We start from the raw sequence: 27,899 nt of genomic DNA, 5'->3' as shown, positions 1-27,899 counted from the left end.
TATTATGTTGCTCTTTGAGGTGGTACAGAAAACCACCTTCCCTTCCCTAATGCCCTATTCCTTCTCCTCCCACCTCCCATTTCATCACCTCCAATCTCACTCCGCTTCATCTCTTAAGAAATCAACCTTGCGCAGTCCCAGAGGACTGAGATAAAACCCTTACTAGGCTCTTGACAATGAAAGCAAGTGTAACGCTTCTCTTTTTCTCAGCTTCAGGCTCCAGGAAGGAGCCTCGCTCACCCACCACCCCACAATTCCTGCCTGACAGGAAGTAAGCAACGCGCAAAGAACTGGCAACCACATATGTGTGTGTGCTTCTATATATTTCCGCTAATGTCCTTTAAAATCCGTGAAATGGAGGGAAAAAAGCTGCGCTGGCATATTGGGATGGGGGTGGGCTATTAACTGCAAACCCAGTCACTATTTGTTTATTCACATGTATGCAAATGTTTGAAAAATGCTGAAAATATGATTAAATGAGGGGCTGGGTAGGATTAGCCAAAGTGGTAGGCATGGAAGTACACGTCTGGATGAAAACCGTAGCAGGGTCGATCTGTGGCCCCGCGGCTGCTGTGGGACGGATGGGAGCTGTTTGTTTAACCTTATCTGTGGTTGTAATTTTAGCCCTGTCTGCTGTATGGATTTCCAGGCGGAAACCACTTTTATTGGCTTCTTGTGGGGAGCTACCTTAATAAAATAACATCTAATTATATCTACTTCTGGGGAGCTGATCCCCAAACATGAAAGACAAAGCGGCAGTTGTTCAAGTTTTCGAGCCAAGACGTAGGCCCTGATACGGTAGCTTATGGTGTCAAAGTTTTTGTTTTGGATTAAACATTATATCTGCTTTGAAGAGCAGGAGATCCTGAAATAATTATCCAGGCTGCTCTATACAGGAAGGAAACTAATGTAGACATTAAAAATCCTTCCAAGATGATAAAGAGGATCCCAAAAATAAAAAATCACTGTGCAATTCTTTTCATCTTTATTAGTTTATTAGTTAACGAGGCATTATGACATATGACTGTTATATTAACAGTAACATTTTGAAGGAATTATTGTCTAAACATTTGATGCCTGAACACATTTTACATAACACTGATAATCTATAATGTTTTTTGCAGATTTGGGATGCTTTTGAAATCCGTTAATGCCTCAAGCTGCCCAAGTCCTCCTCACTGATTAGCAACAAAGTCTAATTCTGTTCACACTGCAGTATATATATGTTTTATACATCTTTTTATATAGCTTAGCCACTCCACTAAAAACTGAATTCAGTGTGAACAGTATTAAGCACTCAGAAGAGGAGAGTCAACTGTACTTAGCAGCCGAGTGGATGTGAATGTTTCTAGTCTGTCATGATCTGCACTAAGAGCCCCTTGTCTCTGAGCATTACTGTGCTCATATGATCATTCGCTTGCTCATGGTACCGTGCCAGTTTTGAATAGCCTGAGAGTTCAAGCTGACAAACAGAGAGAGCGACGTGAGAAGTGTGTAGTTTTTTTGACCGTCTCCTCTGACTCCTCCAGGCTGATCGTATCAAGAGTGAAGACCTCCCTCTGATCACATCTGACAATCACTGGACAGCGGCCAGAGCTCTCCATTATAACCTCTCCAACAACACCACAGTGTTGTAAATGTGTTTTCATTCTCTTGATTTGGACACAAGCCCTATAGGAAAGTATTCAAAAGTACTGTTTTTTGCACATACTGTTTATGAAATATAAATTACACATTTTGTTTACCTCCACAAAAGCCAAAGCAAAAAAAAAAAAAGAGTAGCGGTTTTAGGAGAACAAACAATATTTATTGAAAAATAGAACTTTGCTTTTTTTCTTTTGACACAGGGAGAGAATATGAGGGTTTAGAAAAGCCACTGTGTTAGAGGAGATGGAAAAACCACATGGTGACAATTCACTTGTTTTGTATAGAGAACTTACAGCTGGTCTATATTTAGCTCTTAAGCAAACTATAATCACTAAGGAGGTTTTCAACCACATAAAGGAGGATAAGTTTCTGGAAAAAAAACAGCACTGTTAAGTCTTCCTGCCTCACTGCTGTTTAACCTTTGACCCCTGCACTCACCTCAATCCCCTATGCATCTACCACAACAACATCACGATAAAAACAAAACCTTACGGCCTTTTGCAGAAAGTATAAGTAGCTTTTCACTGCCTCATTCATAAAAGCAGGGGCAATTCCTTCTTCACCTTTCCCTGGATATTCCCTCAGTTCAGAAAATACACAAGCACACTTTATGAAAAAGCCTTGAATGGAGTCAAAGGTGGACTACGCCACATGAAGCACTGCAAAAACATTAAAGCAAAATGACAGATACGCTTGACCACGACTCTATATTCCACATTCAAGTCTCTTGTCTCACCACGGACATCATAACCATGATTTCTGCCAGTGTTTGGACTGACTAAAAGTAGAACCGTGTCAGTTTAAAATAGCTTTTATGACAGTTTAAAATAGCTTTTCCAGTAAAGTGAGCAATATTAATATAAAAACAGGTTAATAACTAAAACAAGAAAACTGCATTGAAGCTACTTAAGGAGCCAATATGTTTTTAAGTATATAACTTAATCAATAGTAGTATATAGAGATACTGTAGATTATAGTATTACACATTTACAAAGAGTATTTTGCTACTTTTTGTTACAAAAAAAAAAAACAAAAAAAAAAAAACAAAGAAGATATATAATTGACATGCGCTGTAGCCAGGTATGGTGTCCCATACTCAGAATTTGTGCTCTGCAATTAATCCATCTCAGTTCACACATACAGCAATGAGTAGTGAACACACACACACCCACCCACCCACACACACACACACACACACACACACACACACACCTTAACACACCCTGAGCAGAGGGCATGCAGTCATTAGTTACGGCACACAGGGAGCACTTTGGGGTTCTGTGCCTCAAATATAAATATACATATAAAATACATGTAAAGGTATATAAATTGGGGTGTGATATTATAAAAGTAACATATATAAATATATAAAATATAAATATATACATGTATATATAAAAAAATATATCATACTGTATATAAATATATATAAAATACATTATATGAAAAAATATATTTACCCTGGTAAATATCTTCCGGAGGGTAATATCTGAACAATTTGCTTAAGCACAATAACAACATATTAATATTAGGTGTGATATCATAGAGAACATGCATATCTAAAATAGAGCAACATAAAATATACAAAAGCCAGTTACATAAAATGGGTCTTTAATAACTCAAATCCATTATTACACAGTATTAATGGGTTCTTGTGCAAAAGCAGTTACATTTTAGGAAGGAGCCTTTTGCATCAAAAACCCATTTAAACTAATTACTTTAACAAAACTGCTTATGAACAATTTTAAACAAAGCGTTTCGTTTGGCGAGCTTCACTTTCGAAAACAGCTTCCCTAACACTTCTCTATAAGTGTGAAACCAAATGCAATGCATGCAGTGTGAAGTGGAAACAGGTTTATAACTCGGGTGTGTCTTTATGAGCGCAGTTCAGAGAACACAAAGAGTTCTCATCTTGAAAGAATGCTCAGATTCCGTACACATTTGTTTCCAGGCCTGCTCACCTCAGCCGTTGACATTGTACCACCGCAGTGGCTGTGGGAACATTACGGGTGGCTAAGCATGAAACAAGAAGATGGCCAAATAAATATCACAGCAAGGCCCATATTTTAACTTGCCATATTGACTTTTGCTATGTAAAGCAACAGTATACCTAAAGGAGCTTCAAACAAACGCTGACACTCTATATTGTTCGGTCACAGCGTGATGTAAATCATGGGGTGAATATTCCCTATTGTGTTGGGATATGGTCCAGAAACAACCTAATTACAATGAAGAAGGCTCCACTAATCAAAAGCGCAAGAAAATAAACAAATGAAACAAATACTGGATCAGGAATGATCCCCTGATGAAATATCAGGGTCGTGTATTTCCAGAGGAAGCGCAACTGACAAATGTTGATCTTGCAGCTTAACAGTTTGTTGTCTTAGGCCAGTGTCCCACTTTATTTATTTTCTTATTGTTTGGAATCCGAAATTTCCGGCTGTTCTAGTTTTATTGTCCTCAGCAATTTTTATGCAGGGATTCAATGTCACCAGATTGGCCCGTCCTGAGACGAGTGAGTCTCAAGTGTGTTTAGTGTTAAATGGGAGTTTGTTGACTGATGCTTTTTAACTTTTCCTTTCTTAGAAGCAAAGATGACATGCCCTCAGCAGAACCACGGCCCCAAATGATCCTCTCCATCTTACAAAATCAGCCCTTTTTCTCGCATAAGTCCATGATAAGCGTATCAACGATCTCAGCAGATAAAATCTTGCATGAAGCAGCAATATTTATTTTTCTTGTCCTCGAGAGTCACTAACTTTTTTTTCCCCTGTCTTCATAATGTTGTACATTTCTAAAACGATATGAGCTTTCAACAAGTGTGGAGTCAGCTGAGTGGACTGGATGAGCCGAGAGTTTTTATAGGTCGACGGTGAAATAAAAGTGGAGAAAATGAATGCTTTTATTGCAAAAGAGTGGTCAAACCGCTGATGATGGTGGTTTCACTTCAACCCTATAAGTGAGAAGAAACAGAGACAGGCTGACTCATACACTGCTAATTCAAAGATTTGCGCAGTGAGGATTCTCAAAAACTTGCTCAGATTATCTGTAATCTGCATGATCATCACTTTACATAGGTTTACTCACATGACTGCAATATGAGTAACAGAAAAAAGGATATCAGATCCACTTTTGCTCACTCTAAATTCAAGTGTTTTGATTAGAATCACTAGATTCATGGCAATGTTTTTAGAAATAATTTGAACATGTTAATGCTTCTGGAAAGAAGATCTATCTATCTATCTATCTATCTATCTATCTATCTATCTATCTATCTATCTATCTATCATAGTATTGTTTAAATGTTTGGGGTCAGTAAGATTTTTCAATGTTTTTGAAAAAAAGTCTCTTATGCCCACAAAACCTGCATTTATTTGATCAAAACACAGTAAAGCAGCAATATTGTGAAATATTATTACCATTTAGCTAAAACACAAATTGTTTTCTTCTTAAAATGTAACTCCTGTGATTGCAAAGCTCAATTTTCAGCAGCCATTGGTTGCACATGATATTTCGAAATCATTCTAACGGAATCATGTCTAATCATTTCTTATTGTTTTCACAGCTGAAAAAGTAGCGCTGCTTAATATTTTGTGGGAAAAATTATAAAATATTTCTTTTTTAACAAATAGAAACAAAAACATATTTATAATGTTACAAAGTATTTCTGTCAGTTTTAATAATGTCTTTTTGAAATGCATTTGTGATATTTAAAAGTGTTAATGTCCCCAAACTGATCTCTATTTTCTCAAAACTGAGATGAAAAAATTACTAATAAAATACTGCCTTTACCCATTCATAATCCTAATGTATTGGGACTTTTTCCATGCCCTTATTTTCACATGAACTAGACAGTAACAGAAACAACAGTCTACCCAGTTGGCTGGCCAACTTCCTGTGCTCTGCGGTGAGGAACTTCAAGGCCTGGGTATCACAGGCAGGTAGCTGATTTTTTTTTTTTTTCAACTTACTTGAAACCTTAGCAGAGGCAAAGGTGAACAGAAGGGGCTTTGGCACAGGCACAAAAATGCAACAAGCAACATCAAGAAAGTTTAAAAGCAAGCAGGTGGTTTGCTCAAACTAGCGGCAACCTGTGGTAAAACGAATCTTTTTCCACCCATACACAGTCTACTCACACTCTCTCCTCAATCAATAAACTCTTCTTTTTTATTTACCACCCTCTGAGCCAGACACAAGATTCAGGTGGACAGAGATAGCGAGAGTCTGAGCCTGCTGTCTCCTCCCTGTATGTGAATCAAAGAGCTAGAGACATGAAAAATTCTCCTTTCTATGCACAGTCACATTCGGTCGTGCCAGTCACAATTCTCGGCAGCCTCGCTCGCTTTCTATCTGATCTATTTCCTTGTCTGCTCACCCTCTCTGCCTGCCACAGAACCTACGGCTGTATCAATAACTAGCTTTCGTAAACTCTCTACCTCTGCACATCTATGCAACATGCGGGAATATTTATGATAATGAATGATTTGCTATCAAACATTTCCTGACCTTACATCTCCAAGATATGTAAATAATTTACCAATATCCTGTGTACATGAAACATGGCAACAACAACAACAACAAAACATATGATTTATGCTTAGAATGTAAATACCTAAAAAAAAAAAAAACAGTGGTCCCAAAATTAATAATTCATTCAAAAATATAAAATATCCACTTGCTCACCAATGGATACTCTGCAGTGAATGGGTGCCGTCAGAAGAGAAATATGTATTAATCAAGCACTGTTTAAAAGCCAAAACAGTTCAAAACAAAAATGTTGGTGGATTTTGATGTGCGAGAACAACAGGAGATGGCCTTTTTCACTTTATTTTCATTTTGGCCAAAAGCAATAGTTTAAAGTTATGATGTTTCAATGATAGAGGTGTTTTTTTATTTTTATAAACATGCTGCTTTTCTCTTAACAAGAAGATTATTTGTTTTGATGAGAAAATACATTTATGTTTTTGGTTAAACTATTAATTTAAGCCACACTTTGAAATACTTGAATTCTTCAGTATGAATAATTGGAAAAATGCTTGAAATGTTAACTATGTTTTTTTAAGGTATGTATATAAACTTGAATAAATGTGGTTACATTTTTCAAATGTTTTTGGGTACCACTGTAAATCCAAACTAATCCTTTAAGACAATATTTTATACTATTTTGCTAATGTTCGAAATACCCAAGAGTAAGTTCAGACCTCTCACTGTGGCTGTCAGAACTGTTGTGGTACAGTATATTAATGTCGATTTTTCCACTGAACTTTACAAGAAGTTGTGCCACTTCCTGATGAGCAGTAATTATAGCAACATATAGATGGCAAGCACGAACGTCTATCGAAATTATAGATGTTCTTTTGATTGCTTTTGTTTTAACAGGGTTCGCTATGAGTGATTTCCCAACCACACTCCTGCTACCGAGGTGTTACGACCGTATCTTTATAAAATATAAAGTAATCTAAAACCCCCCATATGCCTCTGAACACACTGAAACCATCTAGGGGGACGAGAGGGAAGATAAATTAGAGCAACTGCCTCAGGGACACAAAAAAGGAGGGAATTTATTACAGCAGATGTGATGGAGTGTATGGAAAGTGACAGGTGCTAAAGAGAATGAACTAAAAGCAAAGCTCAGCGCTATCACAGTAAATAAGAATGTCACAGACTGCTGACAACATGACAGTCTGATTATTGTAGAAAGTCGGTCCCCACTCACAAACTCAATGCATTCATGACTAAGGATCTTTTCTGTAACTGAATAACTGCTCCCTGCTGTTCAATATTCAGTGTGGATTACAAAGCATATCAAGAAGAAAGGCCACAGAAGCCTACAGAAATATGGGTATCTTTACCCATACATATAATACATAGGGAACAAAAGTCTGAGATTGCATTGAATTTTTTTTATATGAGAATTGGCCTTAAAAAAAGCCCTACAGTGGAAAGTTAGCATTTAGTAAATTGCTCTTCAGGTTTTGTGTTTTCAAAAGGCAAACAGGAACATTCACTCTTATCTGGCTCAGATCACATGCAGAACCACAAGCTGGGCAGATGGGGCTTAAAACTCATTTCAATATTCGATTTGGTCTGTCTAACAGATTCAAAACAAGTTACAAGGGGCAAAACAGGGAGCTGTAACAAAAATAAATGTGTATCAGTGTTGCACAGACACATGGTTGCAAACTCTTTCCACACTCTGATTATCTGCTGGTTCTGGAAGCATAGAAAAGTCCTGCAAAAATACAATGTTACTTAATCTGCCTGCCTCTAAGTGTTTTGCTCGTACCTGTTACTGGTGTGAAATGAGATGACTGTGTGTCTGTGTGAGTCATAGCTCATCCAGATATTACCCTCAGACTGGCCCCTAAACATCTGCCACCCACATGTCTTGTCCACCTACAGACTCCTCCACATGGCCTTATGATTTTTGAATCACTGTTATAAATTTAAAGTCAAAACAAAACAGAATTTAACACATATTTACTTTTAAGATGTAAAATATTTCAAAGTGAAACAGAATAAGAAAAAAAAGGAAACTGAGTGGATCATTAAGTTATTATCTGTTGGACAAATGTCATATATAATCATCATCATCATCATATCATCATATAATCATCAATCAATCTGACATCAACCTCAAGCACACAGCCTCTTTAATCATTTATATCTGTACCCTATTCCTGTCAAATTCATCATAAGGCATCTCAGTGACTGGTTCTAAATCTATCCCCTTAACAAAAACATGAGATCCAGAGTGTCTGGTAAGTTTGATTTAAGGTCCTTGAGATATTCGTCAGGCCTGTGCTTCGCTGACTTTGGTCACTGATTTTCTGTGACGGTCCTCTCAGTCCATGTGAAGCTGGGACTAAGTGTCAGATGGGAGAAGAGAAAATATGCACTTACATATATATCCAATATTCATGCCCAGAGTGGCGAGGCTGCTCGCAGTCATTAGTGCACTTACACTCTCTCTGACAGGCCTGTCTCAGACTGATCAGACAGGCCTTCTGAAGTCATGTTCCTCTGCAAAAATCATGAGCCTGTCACCAGCCGTCTGCCTCCCACACATAGAAATGTCTCCATTTCTTCTAAATTATTTTCTTTCTCTCTCTCTCTCTCTCTCTCTCTTTTTGTTATGACTATATCGATATTCGAAATATGAAAGTCTACTAAGGTAAGCACGATGTTAACAGACAGATTATATTTTTCTATCATGAATAAATAAATGATTGAATGAAACATTAGGGAAATAAATATTAGTTTATAAGCTAGTGTTTTCACTTTATATAGACATAATGCTGGAGTCCAAAACTGGTTTCATATTATATATATATATATATATATATATATATATATATATATATATATATATATATATATATATAATTTATTTAGAATATTTGTATGTATCTCTAAATGTTTAAAATTAATTAAAATGCAGTTACTTTATGTACTTAAAAAATGTTCTTAATATGCTTTTATTTTGCCTTGTTTTGTGTATATTTATATATGTTTACTGGAAATCAGCTTGATATATTAAGGCTAAGTAGCTGTCACTGGCAGACTTTTTACACTTTTTTTTAGCATAAACAGATAAACTGAAAAAATCTGCCAGTTGCACAAAATATTCATAAATTTAAGAAAGATTACCTGAAAACCAGCCATTTTACTGCAAAATGTCAATGTAAACCATTTAAAAAAACAACACATTCCATCAGTTACATAAAATGTTACAGTCTTAAAGTAAACAGTGATTGCGACCACAGGCTTGGTATTTGTCCCCAGACTCTTTTAGCTTGCAAAACGTGAAAGAACACAAAAGAAAATAGATTGAAATTATTCACACAACTTATCAGAACTTCAAAAAATTCACAAGATCAATATTCAATTAACTCACAACAATCGACAAGGCCAGTTTTACTCTACAGAAATCACAATCAATTATGAATGACTGAATAAACTGTTGGGGGGTGGAATCCTATAGTCTTATTGTGATGGCTTTTTATGTACTGTAAAGCCAATTTCACAAGTACAATGTCGTATTTAATATTGTGCACAGCACAGACTACAGAAAATACTATTAAAAGACAAAAAGAACAAGATCACAAAATAAACTAGAAATGTAGAATTAAGGTGAAGCATCTAATTTTTGCGCCACTAGCCTCACCAAACTATCTTCAAATACGTTTCCCAAACATTCTTCCTGTCTGTCATTGGTCAGCCAAGCAGATAGCCCCGCCCCAAAGACATACCATTGGTGGAGCTTGTGTTGCTATGCTCAAATAAGCAGAGCACTGTTTTTAAAACAACACAGTGCTCACATTTTTAGGGAAATCAACCCAAATTATTCTCTGAATATTCTTCTGGAACAGGAGAATGGATCTTTTCTTATCAAAAAAATAATACGCATCATCATGAATAGCCTTCAGTTTTCTTAAAATGTTTTTCCAGTCTAGATGATTTGTTCTAACCTTGAAAAGCAAGCAGGTGGGGACACTCACTTTCTTTCTCTTTATCTCTACGCTGAAACTTTCCCTGCCTGAAGCATTTTTTTAAAATAAATTTGGGGCTTCAACTTCTGTAGACTTCACAGAAATCTGTGAAGTGAAAAAAACCTTTTCTGGGCCTTTTCATGGCAGTTACCAAATGAGATAGGAAGTGTATCGCTCAAAACGAAAAAGTCTGTAAAAAAGGTCCAAAAAAAGAAGAAACATTGGTACATGTATTTCTCAACCAGACAGCGCTCACCATTGTCTTTTGATTGCTGTAAATCAGACAGATATTGACATCTTGTTCACATTAAAATCAATTATATTCCTCAAATTGGGAGCCATGAGGTGGCTCCTGCTTCTCAAAACTGAACCCGAAGGCCAAGTTGAGGTGCAACAGCTCACTTTATGACCCAAGAGGGGAAGTTTCTTTCTGAAGTGTGGTGTCCTCCAGGCCAAAAGGAGTCCGGGGGTACCATTTGTCTCCATAACCTACAGACATAAACAATACATTTTTCCACCTGCTCCAGCCATTATCAGGACCAAAGAGGGCTGATGATTTCATCGGCCTTAACAGGACTACCCACTGGGGAGGAGGAGATTAGGGCCTGGGGGAGACCAATAAATCTCCATAAACATCACCCAGATGCTCTGCCTCAGTACTGAGTTAATGCACAACAGCTTCCCTGCTCTGCTCTCTAGGGAACATGCGGCACTACAAGGAAAAGTTGCCTTTCATCACAAATCCCACTAGAAAGAGTCGGATTGGAGTTAAAATGCCTGGAGAGAAAAGAATAGGAAACCTCAAAGAGAGGAGAAACTTCCCCACAGTCTGCAAAAGTGTTACTAGCAAAGCCTTTTGCCTGAAGAACCAAAGTTGATCTCTCTAGTGAGTTAGAACTGAAATGGAATAAGATTAGTCCTCGACCAAACAGCGATTGTAGCAGCAGGCTCTCCATTCAAACAGGTTTCTTCAGCCTGGATGGAGTCGGATCGAGCACAAAATCTTTCATTATGACCATCACTTCCATGAATGAATCTCATGACCTCATTAGCTAAACTGCTACCGGCGTCTTTTGGCTGTGGACCTGGTTCCTCTTTCTCACACATCACCAGGCACATCCTTCCTGTCAAGGAAACGCCTGTTTCCGTCTTTATCAGATGTTAAATAACACGAATGCCTCCGTCAGCTTGATGAGAACTCAAAGAACATTTCTGGGCAAATAACTAGTTTGCGGCCACCTTTGAGTGATTGCCGAGATCCAGATGTATCTGAAATGCAAATCACAATGACGAATACAGGTTGAAGGTCATTTATAGTCATTAAACAGAACACTGCGCTCAACCTGTCACAAATTCCAGACATATGACGTGTGAGACTTTGGTTTTGTCTAGCTTCAGGGTGTCTGCCACTGTTGCCTCATCGATGCACACCTCCTACTCACATGTGCAAACAATGGAAAGGAAGTTCCCCATCCTTCAATGCATCGCTGACACACACCTTCCCATCTTCTACCAGTTTAGCCACATGAAGAGGTGGCGAAAGCCTTTTTCAAAGTTTTCCCCAACCTCTTTGGCGTTATATCACTTTACCGGGTCACCAGATTTCTCAGTGTTATTGTGGGGACACATTGCTCACCTCTTGACTTCTTTACCTGTTGAACCGGCAGAAATTTTCCCTTGATACCAGCCGTGACTTCAAGCTGTCATTTTCTCCTACTTAACAGGAAAGAGAGAAAAAGGTGAGCGACAGGAAGAGCCAGTGTCGATGAAAGCGAGAGTTGGAGCGCGATAAGCATCTCAGCTTATTTGTAGAGTCTCTCATCAAAGTTGAATGACTGAGTAATTGGTTTGTAACAGTAACACTTACTTGGCCATCAATAATGGCCATGCAAGCTTGGGTAGAATTACACCGCTGGGGGGGACCATTGTCGGGTTTCAGTGCTATTATGATCTGAACGGACACGGTTATGTTGGACAAATATTTATACAGCGTCGGGTTACTTGGAACATTCTAACGAGAGAACACAAGAATAGGCAGGGTGATTGAGAAGGCAAATACACATGTCCAACATTATTATCTAATCTAAAGATCTCAAAGCAAAACAGTAATAAGATTGTAAGAATGAGATTGAAGATTAAGGATGAGAATCATGAATGGTTCTGATTAGGAGTCCTCTTCTTTAATGATTCTTTATCTTCAGCAGTTCCATGAATTAAGTATAAGAAATGTTTGACAAAAACAGAAATGCAATTCCATAGCCTACTGATAAGACTTTAATAAAATCTAGCTATACATTTGGTGGTATAAATATGGCCCGATAATTGGCCTGAGCTTGTATTAAATATCCCATAACTATGTAATGTATAAGCTGTATGTTTTTGATTCACTAAAAAGAACAGAATCGGACTACAATGATCATGCTATATGTTCTTGATTCATTAAAAAGAACTGGTTTAAAAGAGTCATTCATTCAAGAATCGGACTACACTAGCCATGCTGTGTTTATGATTAATTAAAAAAGCTGTCTCAAACGAATCATTCACTCAGGAATTACACACCCGTCATGCTGTTGGTCTTAGATTCATTTCAAAACAAATGACTCAAACTGGAGATCAGATCACTCATTTGGAAATCAGACAACACAAGCTTGATGATGAACACGAGGATGATGAATGCATGGCATGTTCTTCAAACTCGAGCAATATATTGCATACATAGTCCAGAGAGACCTTTTCAAAAGCTCAGCAGTCAGAAAGAGACTACATATTGTGTAAAACACAAGGTCACCCTCAACTTTCACAGCCTAAATCACACTATTTTTGAAGTCTAAAACTTTTTTTCTACTCAAAACCACCTTGAGAATATGATCCCAGACTGTGCTTGTTTTCTGTGTGATTTGGTTTCCTTCTCTCTGCTCGTGTTCCCTCTTTTTACTCTTACTTCAGTGCAACAGAACACTAGAGATGATGTGACGATGTCATCTCATATGTTAATTCCACACAGTATCACATCAAAATCTCTGGGATTATACACACGAGCTCTGAATTAAGATATGATCTGACATTTGCAACTGGAAAAAGAGAGAAAACCGAGCTTGTTGAATTGCTTAGACTCAGAAACGCTGGTGTGGCCATATGTCCGCATCCTCTCTGGTTTCCTATAAGCCCCTCCTTACCTCCCCAGAGATGCACAGCTGTGGGACCTCTGTTTGAACCCCCAGCTGGGGGTTGAACAATGCTTCCCTCCAAAACATACACACTTAAACACACACACTTTTGAGAGTAATCATAGCCTCATACGGGGCCAAACTTTAAAGCTGGGGATCACTTCCCTGTGGCCGCTGCCCAGGCAGTAAACGGATCCAATGGGCAGCTCACCTGAGAGAGCTAATGCGGAACCCTATCAGGCCTTCTCGGATGTCCGGCCCTTTCCACTGCCACACGGGCAAGGCTATGAGGGCAGAGACAGGGGCCTGCAGAAAGGGATCATCTTAATACTCAATTAAACGTGGTAAAGCCTCTCTGCAGAAAGGAGCAGGGCTAAAGTTTCCTTCATTAATGGCGTGAAACTAGCTCACGTCCTCCTCGAATATGAAGTAGGTGACAAATATAAGTCCAATGATTCACAAAAACCAATAACATATGCCTTGCAAAGGGAGGAGATCACACTACTTCTTGAAGCATAATATGAAAACAAACAATGAGAGGATGAGATCCATCTGGGCCCAGACACATGGGAGTCTTGGGATTAATTACCGAGCGGTGACTAATCATGCAGCTTTGAGTGGGAAACTTCATTTGGAAGCACACTCCACTCTATAATTCTATACTACCACAAACTTTTCTCTTTGAAATGTTTCTTGTTTGGTATTTTTTAAGGATAATAGTAAAGTTGCATGGCAGACATCTAGCAAAAGCTAAAGTGAAGGATTTGATTTTATCCATCAGGAATTGAATGATGCCTATAGGAGGGAATGTAAAAAAGAAGGATTCATAACATCTTCTAAAAATGTTAATAGATTTAGAGGAACAATATTTTTAATAAAAATGAAGACATTGGGACAATGAGCATTGATTAATCATGCACAGTAAGACTATAAATGAAAAATAAAATAAAAAGAGTTGATTCTGTGAGAAGTAGACAACACCTAAATTATCCACTTTCTTTCAATCTTATACATTATACATTTATGCACATTGCTTCTTTAAAACAGATCAATCTCTCTGTGTATAAATCCCAGTGGTCAAAGCTCACCTCCAGTGGTGAAAAAGAGCATTACACTCCTTATTATCTCAGCAGGCATAGTCTTTAAAAAAAAACTCAGAAAAAATGGATTTTCCTTAAAACGAGGTTTTTTAAGAAAGTGTACAAGTCACTTGAAGCTGACTTTTTCTTTATTTGTGTAAATCTATATTTATATATACATTTCATGCTACCCTGAAGTGCTCAGTTTCTGGTCAGCAGGGCTTTAAACGAAGAGACAGACCTTCAAAACAAGCCTCTTTCTGTTTCCTTTCCTTGTCTTTGATCATTTGTCTCTGTTAGGTCAGGGCCAGACAGCAGCATCACCATTATTAATATTGATCTGAGGCAGTTACGATTGATTTTCTCTCACCCGTCATCCTCAGGTCATTTCTGTTAGTCAAGGGGCCTGTCATTTTTTCTATAAATATTTTTTATAATATTTTCTTAATTTAAATATTGTTTAAACAAATACAAAAAATAAATATGTCTCTTTCAATTAATGCATTTTTGTATCTGGCTTCTTTATATGACGATTGGGCATACTTATAAATGGGCCGGACTTTGCCACAAACAGCCAATAACAAACTGACTGACAGCGTTTGGCAGTTAGTTTGACATTCATAATCTTGTTTCTCGCAAATTACCTTTTGTATATGTTTTATAATACAGTTTTGAGCTTGGTTGATTATTTTCCTTAAGAAACTGAATTTATCTAAATACATATATTGTCAAGAACACAAGACTTCATTTATTCACAGTACATCACATTTTCCAACAACTTGAGCATAATAAAAACAAGTGGTCACAAGACAGTAATAGACTTGACTTGTATCCATCTACTGACTTGTGCTTGTTTTGCTGAGCTAATCATAATGACTGCAGCCTATCACAATTGAAAGTCAAATGGCTTTGTGTGCCATTGCGAATATGATTAGCTACACCTGATTGAGTTTACATGTCGTTTTTAGGAGGGGGTCATCCTTTTTCCAACACACTGATTCTGTTTTTTTCTTTTCTTTTTCTGACATGTTGGTGTTATATCTTTCACATGGATGTTGTAAGTTGCTAAATATAGCAAGTTAATATAGCCGTATAAAACAAAAACTGTGTCCGTCTTCATTTCAGGAGGATTATTTTAAAGGGGGGTGATTCTTTTCTATACCCAGTGCGTTTCCTGGACAGGACGAGGCCATGGAGAGTGTCTGAAATGCCCTTCTCAGACTGTTGAACACTGAATGCACTGTTACGTTCTTCTTTTACAGTGGGTTTCTCTCACCATATTCATTCTCAGCATTAGTGAGCCAGCTAACCTTCCCAGAGACCAGCCGTCCTTGCCGTCGTGACACTTGGCAAGAGCTGAGTGTGAATTAGACATGACAGGGTCACTGCCGGGCAGAGTCTTAACCCCCAAGAGAGAAGAGCCAGACTACAGAGCACAACAGGACACAAACATAAACACAAATGTCAATTTGTCCATCAGTGACTTGTCACTTCCTGTTGTTTCTATATATTCATAATGTTTTATTGCAGAACACTGAAATTCTGTCTGGTCCCATTCTGGAATGTAACATCCAATTTCCATAATACATTCTTTTAGATTTGCTTTCATTGTGCATTCATCACATTACAGAAGTAAAATGTGGTAAACACACCAATTCATGTTGAACAAAAATATGATCTATGGCCTTCAAACTCAATGGCATTGTACAAAGTACACAGTACCAGAAGGAGACATATTTTTTGTGGTAAGTTATATTGAATGCAAAACATTCCTTTAATGTTTGTATTTCAAGTAATTTGAATAAAACAAGCTACATAATTCAGCAAATAACTATGAAGGAGATTGTGCATAAATATATTACTGAATTCAAATGTAGTGGCCTCTTTTTCAGCCTGCATGCATTTCAAACCAGACCACATAATATATTTGGCATTAAGCACTGGCCTCTAATTTAATTTCCCCTCAAATTTGGCAGCACTGCTGCATTAGTTCACTGTGATCAACACAAAGATGTCTGCACTGCAAAACAAAATAAAAAAATCATTTTACCGTCTTCATTTGAAATTACATCACGCAGGAACATTAAAGTAAATTGCAGATAGATCCTGTTTCATTATTTATTGTTTCATAGATAGTAATTACTGTCAGATGATTTTGATGTGGTGAAAGCACTGCTACTTCCCTTCCTGTTTCCTTCCTTGCTAGCAGCCCATTCTATAATCACTCAAAGAATAACTGTGATTCATTTGATTAAACAGCATATGCTATGAATTAAACAAAAGAAAAATATACATTTTCAGTTTATTGGTTTGGTCCCACTGAAGTTCATTTTCGTCCACTGTGGTTAAAAGCCAGTTTGCACTTCTTCTCCTGGAATAATATTTTGTCTCGTCTTTAAATAGGACATTTTTTGTGGTGTACCACAGTACCTATTCACTCTACTCTCGTAGAGTGAGTTAGAACAAAGCACATTTGGAAATCATTATGATTTAGCCGCTGAATGGAGCTAATGGATGGGAAGCAGGGTTTAAGGGGTTTATAGGGAGGCTGATGAACATATTCAGAGAAGTCAGTTCATTACTCTTGGCTGAAAGCAGCAAGCACACTCGTGCAATCATGGTTCACTCCAGGCGCACGTCCTAAGTGCTCACTGAGTGTGGTGTACCAAGCCAAACCAGAGAGTTTACACAACCTTAAAAGAGCAATCTACAGAGTGCTAAACACCACCTCTCTGAATTTACAACATGTTCTGATGATAGTAAAGACAACCGCAATGTACACACACAGGAGGAGTTTTACTTTGAGCTTGAGGGGGGATGAAAGCCGCATCTGAAGTGGGAATATAGGCTTTCCCATGAAAAGGTGTATTTAAACTAAACGATCAAGGTTTGGCTGGTTAGTACAGCTGCTGTTAGTTGTTAGAGACGTGCAAGATGAAATACAGTACTTAAGAGCATTCAGCTCTACACTTAGCAAAAAGCCTAAGCTCTAAGCTAACCGAAAGCTAACTGAAAATAAAGAAAGGGAAATGCTTAAAGGTACAATAGGTGAAACATTTTTTGTTATACTGGTTGAAAGCCTCTTCACATCCCGATACCAATCATTAAGGTTTACATCTATTTATCTGTATTTATATATTCTGTGGAATTCTAAATGTAAAAATGGGAACAATGAGCACACACAATTATCTAATTCACATACTTTTAACCCAAATTTGGGTGATATCAGAGTATGTATCCTGCAGTATGGTTAGATTGCGTGGAGGTTGGGCATCCATGCATGAAGGATGGTTTGGGCTTTGCTGGCGTGATCTTCTGCCCCATGGATTGGCTGCATGTTTCTCTCCTCCCAGCTCAGTGCAAGCCTGTGTGGGGAGCTGTCAAAGTTTATTACAGTCACACACTTCCACAATCAATACAGCCTCGTCCCGAGACATGCAGCGAAAAGGAAGGATGGTGAAAGAGACTACTAGTCCACAATAAAAAGACACATGGGGCAGAGAGATCAAGGGCAGAGAATGTAGTGATAATTTGTTCATGCCTCTTTTGCAGCATGCATTACAAGACATGCAATCTCTGAGTGTTTAGAAGTGCATAGTCAGCCACACTGTCAGAGTTTCATAGAGACATATTAACAACCAATAAGAACATTGTTCTAATAAGCTGCAGACAAATCTACCGGTTAATGTAGGATCTGGCTAGTGAGCCTCTAAATGACTCTTTTAAAGAAAGGGCCTAGATTACACCCCACAGCAGAAGGAAAAAATCTGCTCTATATTAACGACAACAATTGTAAGCTTTCAAAGCTTTTTCTTTCTACAAGCACTGGCAGAGAGACAACCTTTCTTGCTTTCTGAGCCATGAAAAGGTCCTAGGGTGTGGCAAAGCTTCCACACACCTTCATCTGGGGTTTTGTGTGATTCTGTTGGCAGACGACTGTGTCACTTATGAGACAGCGGGATTTGTGTGGCTATGAGGCAGATGGAGAGATTCATAGAGCTGCTAAACAGGAAAATGAGCTGACAAAGCATGCTGACATCGAGCCTTGTCTAGACTGCAATCAACAAATCCTGGTGAAATTATAGCCTGCTAATTCTTTAGCACATGGCATGTGATAGCCAATGAGGATGATGAAAAGAGCAGATAATTATATGAGCGAATACATTTGCAAACCTTCACCTTCTAAATGAGGGTATGTCACAGAGTTCCTTTGTTTTGTATATAAATAATTACTATAGACTGATTCCAAAATAAAATGTATTTTTTCTTGATTTAATCTTTTGAATGGTAGAGTAAATATGTTTAAATATTATATAACATGTATTGTATTTATATTTATGTCAGGAGGATTTTGTCCCCAGAGTATAGTTAAACAAACCGACACACACCAACACTCTCCATCTGGGCTTTGGTATATACTGACATGTGTATCTATAGACCACAAATAATTGTTTTTCCTATTGAATCACTGCACCCAGAACATGCATGTCTGGTCAACTATTCAACTAAAGGCAAGTGGTTGTTTTTTGCACCTGAGATGTTGCAAGACGACCCAAATCTATCTGCTTCTGGAGTCTGAAGCAGATCTTCAGTCCACATCTCATCTAACAGTTGAGAACAAATCCCCCATGCTCAAAAACACAGCTTAGGATGCAAAAAAGCTTCTCAACTAAATGATTATTGAAGATTAAATATAATGATGATATAAATCTAAAAAAAAGTCGGTAGGTTAGGACTCATCACCACTAATGGAGCTAGAATGCGTAAGGTGCATTTTTAGGGTGTGAGAAAAGCTGTGTGACTTTAAAATTAAGCAAGAATACAGAATTTCGATTTCCGAAAGCTCTCAAAGCCTTGTGTTTTCACCTCTACGTTCTTCCAATGCACTATCCCCTTTAAAGTCAATGGATTTACCATTCCCTTTAAAAGCAGGGGTCTTCAACGTTTTTCAGGGCATGGACCCCTTAGGTGATAAAGGCATGGAGCAGGAACCCCCATACAAAATGTGTCAAACAGAGCTACAGATTAAGGATATAACCTTCAATATAATGCTTCCTCTAAAGAATCTAAAAGATCCATCATGTCCATCTGACAGACAGCAGGTCAGGGTGAAGCGTGAAGCTACTAACGCCTCACAGAAATCCCTCTCTGGCTTTTGCAACAGCAGTGGCCTACATTCCAAAGAGCCGTGCCAGGCCTATTGCAAAATCAATACTCAACAGCCTCTCTTAACAAACACTCTGGCTCTTCCCATTGGTATGAGAGCGACAGCCTGCCAAACCTCTGTCAGACTCATATTTATGTGTTAAGTTTGAATTCAGCATTTTCCTTGTTCTCGATTTTCTCTTTCTTTTTGTCTTAATGGATGAAATCCTTGGCTTTATAGTGGCAGCAGAGCCAAACAGCCTGGCCTGCGGTCCAGGATCAGCCTGTCTACCCTTGAAACGTTAAACCTGTGGCTATTTAGGTGGCTACACAAAACACTGCTATATTTGAACAAACCAGCTCATTTCAGGGCACATAAATGTATAAGAGTATATTTATTGCTCAAAAGAGCAGCAGTGGTTCGCCAACTAATTTTCAGCTGAGTCCAAAATACTGCATTCACGGCTAAAACCTGCACAGAAAGATTTAGTATGCCAGAAGAATGACCTTTAAAAAGTCCAAGTAAAAACTAGCTCAGTCACCGTCCAGTGGCATAAACCAACTTTAAAATGCCAACAATCACTTGCTGGAAAATACATCATCGCCTCGTGACATAGCTTTGTGCTTGAATGCTCGAGTACTGTACAATTTATCAAATGGTTTAAAAGGTTTCCAAGAAGCGCTTTAATGCAGCTGCAATTATCACAAACATCCACACATTTAGAGTGCAACAAAGTACTTAATTATATAATTAAATGCAGATGTTATGATTGCAATGAATAAATGTAAGTGCAGAATTAAAAACCTTGTTTTCTTAATAAAAATAAAACATTTGGGATACAGTGAGAAATTTACAATGGAACTGAATGGGTCCATCTTTTAGATCATTTAAAAGCAGAAATTATAACCTTATTAATATATATTCATATGAATTCTTCTGTTAAAACTTGTGTATTATTTATGTTGTAAAGCTGTTCAGATTTTACAGGTTTAACTTTACACATAAAAGGTTACATTATCACATATTGTGCTTAAGTCTTGTGGATGTTTTTTAAAAGTGAGTATATATATATATATATATATATATATATATATATATATATATATATATATATATATATATATATATATATATATATATATATATATATATATATATATATATATATATACATATATATATGTTTATAGATTGGGCCCATTCACTTCCAATGTAAGTGCCTTACTGTAACCCAAATTGTTCTTTCTTTTTTTTTTTTTTTTAAGTCAAAATTTATTTTTGTGGTTCCCTACATTATGCCACAAAATGCTGTCAATTCAGCTAAACTCCCAAACTGAGAAAATTCCTTAAAGGCCTGAATGCTGTTAGGCAGGATAATTAAGTGCAATAAAAGCCCATTAAAAACAATCAAACATATCACAGCCTTTTAGACTCACCCATGTGTATATCAATGCAGAAGGGATCCATGAAGAAGAGCTACAGCTGATAGATGGTTTGTCTGAATGAGAAAGGGAGCTACGCCAGCCTGCAGTGATCTCTTTTGAGAGAGACCTTCTCTCCTCCTGACATGTACTGTACCTACTAGAAAATAAAAGGTTTCTTTGAGGCTCCTCTCAGAAACACACATCCATGAAGTACCTTCCCCCCCACCCCCCTCCGAACGGTCATTTAAAGAATAGACCATCCCCTACTGCCGATCAATCTGTTAAGAACTCTCCATTCTCTCTGAATTAGGAAATCCTGGCTTTCTTCCATTGGAAAGCTATCGAGAGTGAGCACTGCAGGATGGATTTCCAAAACAAGATTTTCTCATGCCAAGTGGCAACTCTGTGTACAATTAAATTCCAGTAAGGTTTGTTTTTCTGTTTGTTTTAAGATTTCAAGAGCAGGAAATATGATTAAATCAGACCAGCTTGTGCCATTCAAGCTGCTTTTTTTAATTACTAAAAAGAAAAATATATAACGAACTACAATGATGTGAAGCCTATGGGAGTAAATGTATATTTACCATATCAATACCATGAATTGAACTGAGGTCTAACACACAACAAAATAGGCAGCACAAGTACCATAATATGAATTAAATACATGTACTTTGCAAAGTTATACATTACTTATAATAATGAATTTTGGTCTGTTTCTCAAACAAAGATATCAGAAAACTTAGAATATATAATAATAATCATATGAACCACATCTATGGACAGCGTTTGAGGGATGTTGAAGACAGCATCATTCATTTTTTGGGTACTTCTTTAACAAAACAGCAGGACATTAATACTCTGATATGAAGTATACTTAATCAAAGAAAATCGAAATGATCTAGAGAGACACGTGCATCAAAAGTCAAGCAGGCTTATGCAAAAGTTAGATGGTGAAGAAAATCAATTCTGCACAAACCATGAATCCAGAAAAGCACTCAAAAATGGCCATAACGGAGTACATTTGCTGCATAATATTTCAACCTCTAAATGAGGCAATTAACTAAATCGCCTTGTCTTGACAACGTAATAAGGCAAGTGGGAGGAATGGCACAGCAGAGATGCTCATGGCCGGCCTGACCCCGGTCCAGGCATCGCTCCGTTCATAAGAGCACTTCAGTCACCGGCCGTGTGACCGCACTCACCAATGGAGAGGACAAATGGGCCACTTTAATAACCAGAAATGATTCAGGAAAAAGGTTCAATGTGACAGTTAGACACATTCAACAATCCATCATCAGCCTGCAGAGGAAAATGAAGGAGGGAATTAGGTTTTGTGTTAGTTATCACATGATTCAGCATTGTGCAACAGTGACTTTGCAGCTTATCTTTAGGTCCAGATGGATTTTTTGAGTATTTTCTACCCTGATTTTTAGAGTAAGAACCCTGCTTATTCATAATTGACTGACTGAAAGGTCCAGACGGGTTTTTCTTACAAGGGGCACAGATTTGCTCGTATGTCACCTGAAGGTTGTGTAGATACAGTATCCATCATTGCCATCTGCTGTCTACATGAAAAAGAAAAAGGGTCAGTAAACAATCACAAATGACCATTCTATTGCCTTATATATTGTGTTAGTACAAACTTTATGTTGGTATTATTATATTTGTTTCTTGGCTAAAATGTCACATCTTTATTCAGTCAGAGAAGTCCATTAGAGACATTTCAGTATCTTAAGAGGTTTGATGACATTGTTTGTCGTTTTGACCTTTTATGAATGACCCACATCATTTAAGGATTTAATTAAAGAGTCAATGCTTCTGCATTTTCTGTACAGTATGTACCGTAAAAGTAAAAAGCAACAACAACCCGAGTCTCATTGTTGCCTGCTATTTGAAATCGCTCTCGATGCCCCCTGAAATTACTTTATTTTTCATCTTCTTAATTCTAAAAGGGTTCAAAATGGACAAAATTACACAAGATTCTCTGAGTGCTGAGGGCACAGAAAGAAAATGGTCATGTTTAAGCAGAATAAGCTAAAATAAGAGTTGTGAGCAAATAAAGGTTATTTTGTCAGGGTGTTTTGACCAGTTGTAGTCCAGCTGACGTGTACATATGCTAGTTGATGTGTTAGTAACTCCAAAAAAATTGGTTGAGGGGTCAGGAGGTCTCCTGTCTTTTGCAGCAGAGGTGTGAAGTGTTAGACTTTGGAATGGTTCTGCTTTGATTAAACCTCTTGGTCCACAGGGGACTTTTTCCTGTTAAGAGCCTTTGACATTTCAAAGGGTAAATAGATGACCAGTAAAGCTTGTTTTTGAACAATGCTCTTGGATTTTTCATCCAATAAAATGGGAAAGTGTGACTGACTGCCAAAACCTGAGCTGGTGCCTGGTGGTCCATCGTTCAAAGTAAGGTTTTTGAGTTTGTGATAAATGATTTAATGTGTGTCCATTCATGCTTGGAGATCCGTCAACCATATTTGAACAGATCTAACTGAAGATAATCAAACGTGAAAATCATGGCAAGTAATATGGGTGGTGGTGGGGGGGTTGTTGGTTTTGCTTTGGTGTTGCATTTTGTTTTTGCAGCAGGGAGAACACGTCAACCTCTTTGCTGTGGAAATATTGCTTCATTGGCCTGGAGAAAAAACAACAACAAAAGAAACAAAGTTCTTTTATGTTTATACTTCATATGTTTTCTACAACATAGAGCAGTGACAGAAGAAGAGGCCTGGTCAGATGCGGCCTCCTAGAGAGAGCCGGATGTTTGAGAAAGACAATATTGTGGGCCTTCTGATCGAAGCCTGCCTCGTCAGAGAAAGAGAAAAAGAGAAGTGAAGAAACCACATCTGTTTTCACTCAAAACAATCAGCATCAACGCAGCAAGCAGCTCTCTAAAGCCTGCAGAGGGATGGCTCAGACCAGCAAATTTAGACATTCTGTCCTTGAGTTTCAACACAGATTGAATGTAATGCATATGGACATGAAATCCCAATCAATCAAGATGCCCAAAGTGAAGGAGGCTGTTGAGCAGATCTCACGTGGGACACATTAATATGAATGGAACCCAGCTTGATGGATGAGAAAATGAGGATTTAATTTTTCACTCTGGATTTAGCAACTGGATATACATATACACATGTACACACACACACACACACACACACACATATATATAACCAACATATTTTGTGGTATCGTTTCTCATTTTCCTCGACAATACCCCATAGATTCTCTCTGGGATTCAGGCCTGGTGAGATTACTGGCCAGTCAAGAACACCAACACCATGGTCTTTTAACCAACTTTTGGTGCTTTTGGCAGTGTGGGCAGGGGCCAAATCCTGCTGGAAAATGAAATTTAATCTTCAAAAAGCTGGTCAGCAGAAGGAAGCATGAAGTGCTCCAGAGTTTCTTGTTAAATGGGTGTAGTGACTTTGATTTTCAAAAAACCCAATGGACCAACACCAGCAGATGACATTGCACCCCAAATCATCACAGACTGTGCAAACTTAACACTGGACTTCAAACAACTTGGGCTATGAGCTTCTCCACCTGTCCTCCAGACTCTAGGACCTTGGTTTCCAAATGAAATACAAAGCTTGATACCATCTGAAAAAAGAACTTTGGACCAATGGCAACAGTCCATTTCTTCTTCCCCTTAGCCCAGGTAAGATGCCTCTGATGTTGTCCGTGGTACAGGAGTGGCTTAACAAGAGGAATACGACAACTGTAGCGATAAATCCTTGAAACGTATGTATGCCCTGACCCCAGCCTCAGTGCATTCCTTGTGAAATTTACTCAAATTCTTGAAACAATTTTGCTTGACAATTCTCATAAGGCTGCGGTTCACTCGGTTGGTTGTGCATCTTTTTCTTCCACACTTTTTCCTTCCACTCAACTTTCTGTTAACATGCTTGGATACAGCACTCTGTGAACATCCAGCTTCTGTGGCAATGAATGTTTGTGGCTTCCCATCCTTGTGAAGGGTGTCAGTGATTGTCTTCTGGACACCTGTCAGATCAACAGTCTTCCCCATGATTGTGTAACCTAGTGAACCAAACTGAGAGACCATTCTGAAGGCTCAGGAAACGTTTGCAGGTGTTTTGAGTTGATTAGCTGATTGGCATGTCACCATATTCTAATTTGTAGAGGGTTTTTGTTAAATGTGAGCCAAAATCATCACTATTTAAAGAACCAAAGACTTAAACTTCTTAAGTCTGTGTGCACTGAATTCATTTAATACACGAGTTTCACAATTTGAGTTGAATTACTGAAATAAGCACACACACACACACACACACACACACAAACACAAACACACACACACACACACACACACACACACACACACACACACACACACACACACACACACACACACACACATTATAAAACATTCAATGACTAAATGTAATTCATTCCTTTATAATATTTGAACATGCCAGGTTCTACTCTGTTGCATTGTTCAGGTTGGATGCAGTCAAGGCAACTCACTTGTGTGTTGTGAATCAGAAAAAAATTTACTCATAGTCATTGAATGAGAAAAACTACTTTTCTGCTGCTACTGTATAAACTACTAGAAGTCTGCTGAGCCACAGCCTTTTAAATTATTTGAGGAACACTCTCTATTTAAAGCTGAATTATTTACCCCTATTTTATGAAGAATCTAGCCAGCTGGTCGTCCATTAACTCGGCTCATTTCATGGGCCTTCATGAATGTGAGTGTGTGTTGATTTCCGTCCTAACTATGCCCACTTCAATTAAGTCAGCCCTGGGCTCGTGTTCTAAAAGGAATGAGGGCTTGCTGTCCTTATGCAGAGGTGGAACACTTGTCAGCCGGCGCACGTGCTTGGGCCCAGCAGCCTTCCCAGAGATTACAGTGATCCAGGCCTGACCATGAAGAACAGTCTGTTTCCTCAAAACAGCACCTGGTGGGTGATGAAATAAAACCTAAATTGATTAAATTAAATTTAATTAAATTGATTCAAATAACTTAATTCAGATTGGATTTTAAATCAAAATAGTAACAGATAATGAATCATATTTCAAAATTATAAAAAAATATTATTTACATATTACTTTAATATTATTGGATAAATTACAGCTTATTAACAAAAACATTATTATTTTTTATATGCAATATACATCAAATAAAACTAATTACATCTGCTATAAACACACACACACTCACACACACACACACACATAGTGTTTGTGTGCATAATTTACATACATTTGGAGTACACCGTTTTATGTTTAAGTTGTCAGTTATTCATACATATGTATATGTATAAAACTGAATATTTTTAAAAACAATATAACTGTATATATTTATCAGTACATATTTTTTTCTTACATTAACTAACTGAATCTTGATTGTTCCATAGCAAGTCATATTTTCTTTGTATCTGATTAAATGTTATTGTTTTCACAAGTAACACATTTATGTTTATTCTTAGCAATTTTAATACATTTGAAAATATGATTAAATAGATGAAAAAAACTATGCAGGGATTTTTATGTACATAAAATATTACTCACTAAATATAAATAATATCTGTAAAATTCTAAAGCTCAAAGTTCAATGCCAAGCGAGATATTTTAATTAACAGAATTCGCCTACAACGAACGACCTGTTTGGACTACATCCCTCTAGTTCCTGCAGTAATGACGCTCTGGCGGAGAAGAGGAAGAGCTGCGTTTGTGTTTGTCGCCATGTCGTCGAAACGCTGTTATTATCATCTCGGAGTCCAATCAACTTTGTTTGGGCTTCCCAGGGACACTGTACTTGGAGATTAATGGTTACAATTTATGTTTAACTCGGTTCCCGAAAATTATAATCTACATGTAAAACTATGTGCAGCACATTTTGCTGAGGACAGCTTCCTCAATCTCAATCAGTTTAATGCCGGATTCGCACAAAGATTGTTCTTGAAAGATGGAGCAGTTCCCTCTTTGTCTGGAGAAGGCGTTGTTTATGGACCACAACTGGTAAGTGTATTTTATTATTTAAGTTGGTGCGTTTAACAGTTTCTGTAACTTATTACACAAAGGGCAACACTGTTTATCTTTGTTAACTAGATGTTAGGGCTGTGCAAAAAAATCTAATGCGATTTTCATGAGCATCTCGTCAGTGATTATAAGTACATCTCCAGCAGTTTTCAAAACAAATCCTTCCCACTTGCTTCTCAAAACTAGTCCAATCGCATTACCAGGAGGGTAGCGCGTGCTCAGCTGCTGTCAAATCACAACACAGGAACCGCTGGCCCAATCAGAACTCGTTACGTATTTCTGAAGGAGGGACTTCATAGAACAAGGAGATCATCAGCCTGTTTTTATGACAGTGAAAACAGCGGTATACAGATAGGTGAATTGTGTGAAAAATACTGTGTTTTTTTACACGCGAAACATGAACACGTGTTATATGGCACACTGTAAACACAATCAAAGCTTCAAAAAAAGCACGAAAAACGGGACCTTTAAAATGCTACCTATAAAGGGATCTCACAAGGTTTTGGAACAGAGCTAAATAAACCACAGCCTCACGTCTTCAGCTCAGTTTGTGCTCATGAAGCAGAAAGACAGTCCCTGTCGGATTGGGCCTAACAAATAGATGCATGTTTTTCTCATTTACTGACAATCCAGCAAGTAAATTAAAGAATATGTCTATGGGGAGTGTAAGGACACTTTAGCCCCTGCTCAGAGTGTCCTGTCACTGTAGCATGGCTAGTTTAGCGCTTCTCAGCTCCACTGGCAGAAAAGCCAATGAGACGAATGGACAGAACAGATCAAAGGCACCCTGACTGTGGAACTGAAATCCACTTTACTGTAAGGCATCTGAGTAAAATAGGATTCATATTTTCCACAAGGCCCTGTTCCCTGGCTCTCCTCCCACATAAGAGAAAAGAGGTGAAGACCAAACGGAGGGAATGAGGTGAAAATTGAAA

General features: G+C 37.9%; 1 protein-coding gene across 2 annotated transcripts in view; it reads right to left on the bottom strand.

Annotated features, from left to right (window-relative positions):
• LOC127941792 (retinoic acid receptor RXR-alpha-A-like) overlaps window positions 1–21,097 on the bottom strand; it is a 128,865-nt gene extending 107,768 nt beyond the window's left edge. The window contains exon 1 of one of the 2 annotated variants that reach the window (XM_052537202.1): window positions 20,968–21,097. In XM_052537202.1, the coding sequence (XP_052393162.1) occupies window positions 20,968–20,998 (31 nt within the window). In that variant the 5' untranslated portion in view covers window positions 20,999–21,097. The remainder of the gene's footprint in view (window positions 1–20,967) is intronic. The other variant, XM_052537204.1, reaches the window with a different exon arrangement.
• Between the last annotated feature and the right edge of the window lie 6,802 nt (window positions 21,098–27,899).

Source organism: Carassius gibelio, chromosome A21, assembly GCF_023724105.1.
Source record: "Carassius gibelio isolate Cgi1373 ecotype wild population from Czech Republic chromosome A21, carGib1.2-hapl.c, whole genome shotgun sequence".
NCBI lineage: Eukaryota > Metazoa > Chordata > Actinopteri > Cypriniformes > Cyprinidae > Carassius > Carassius gibelio.
This window is presented reverse-complemented; position numbering and strand designations above follow the sequence as displayed.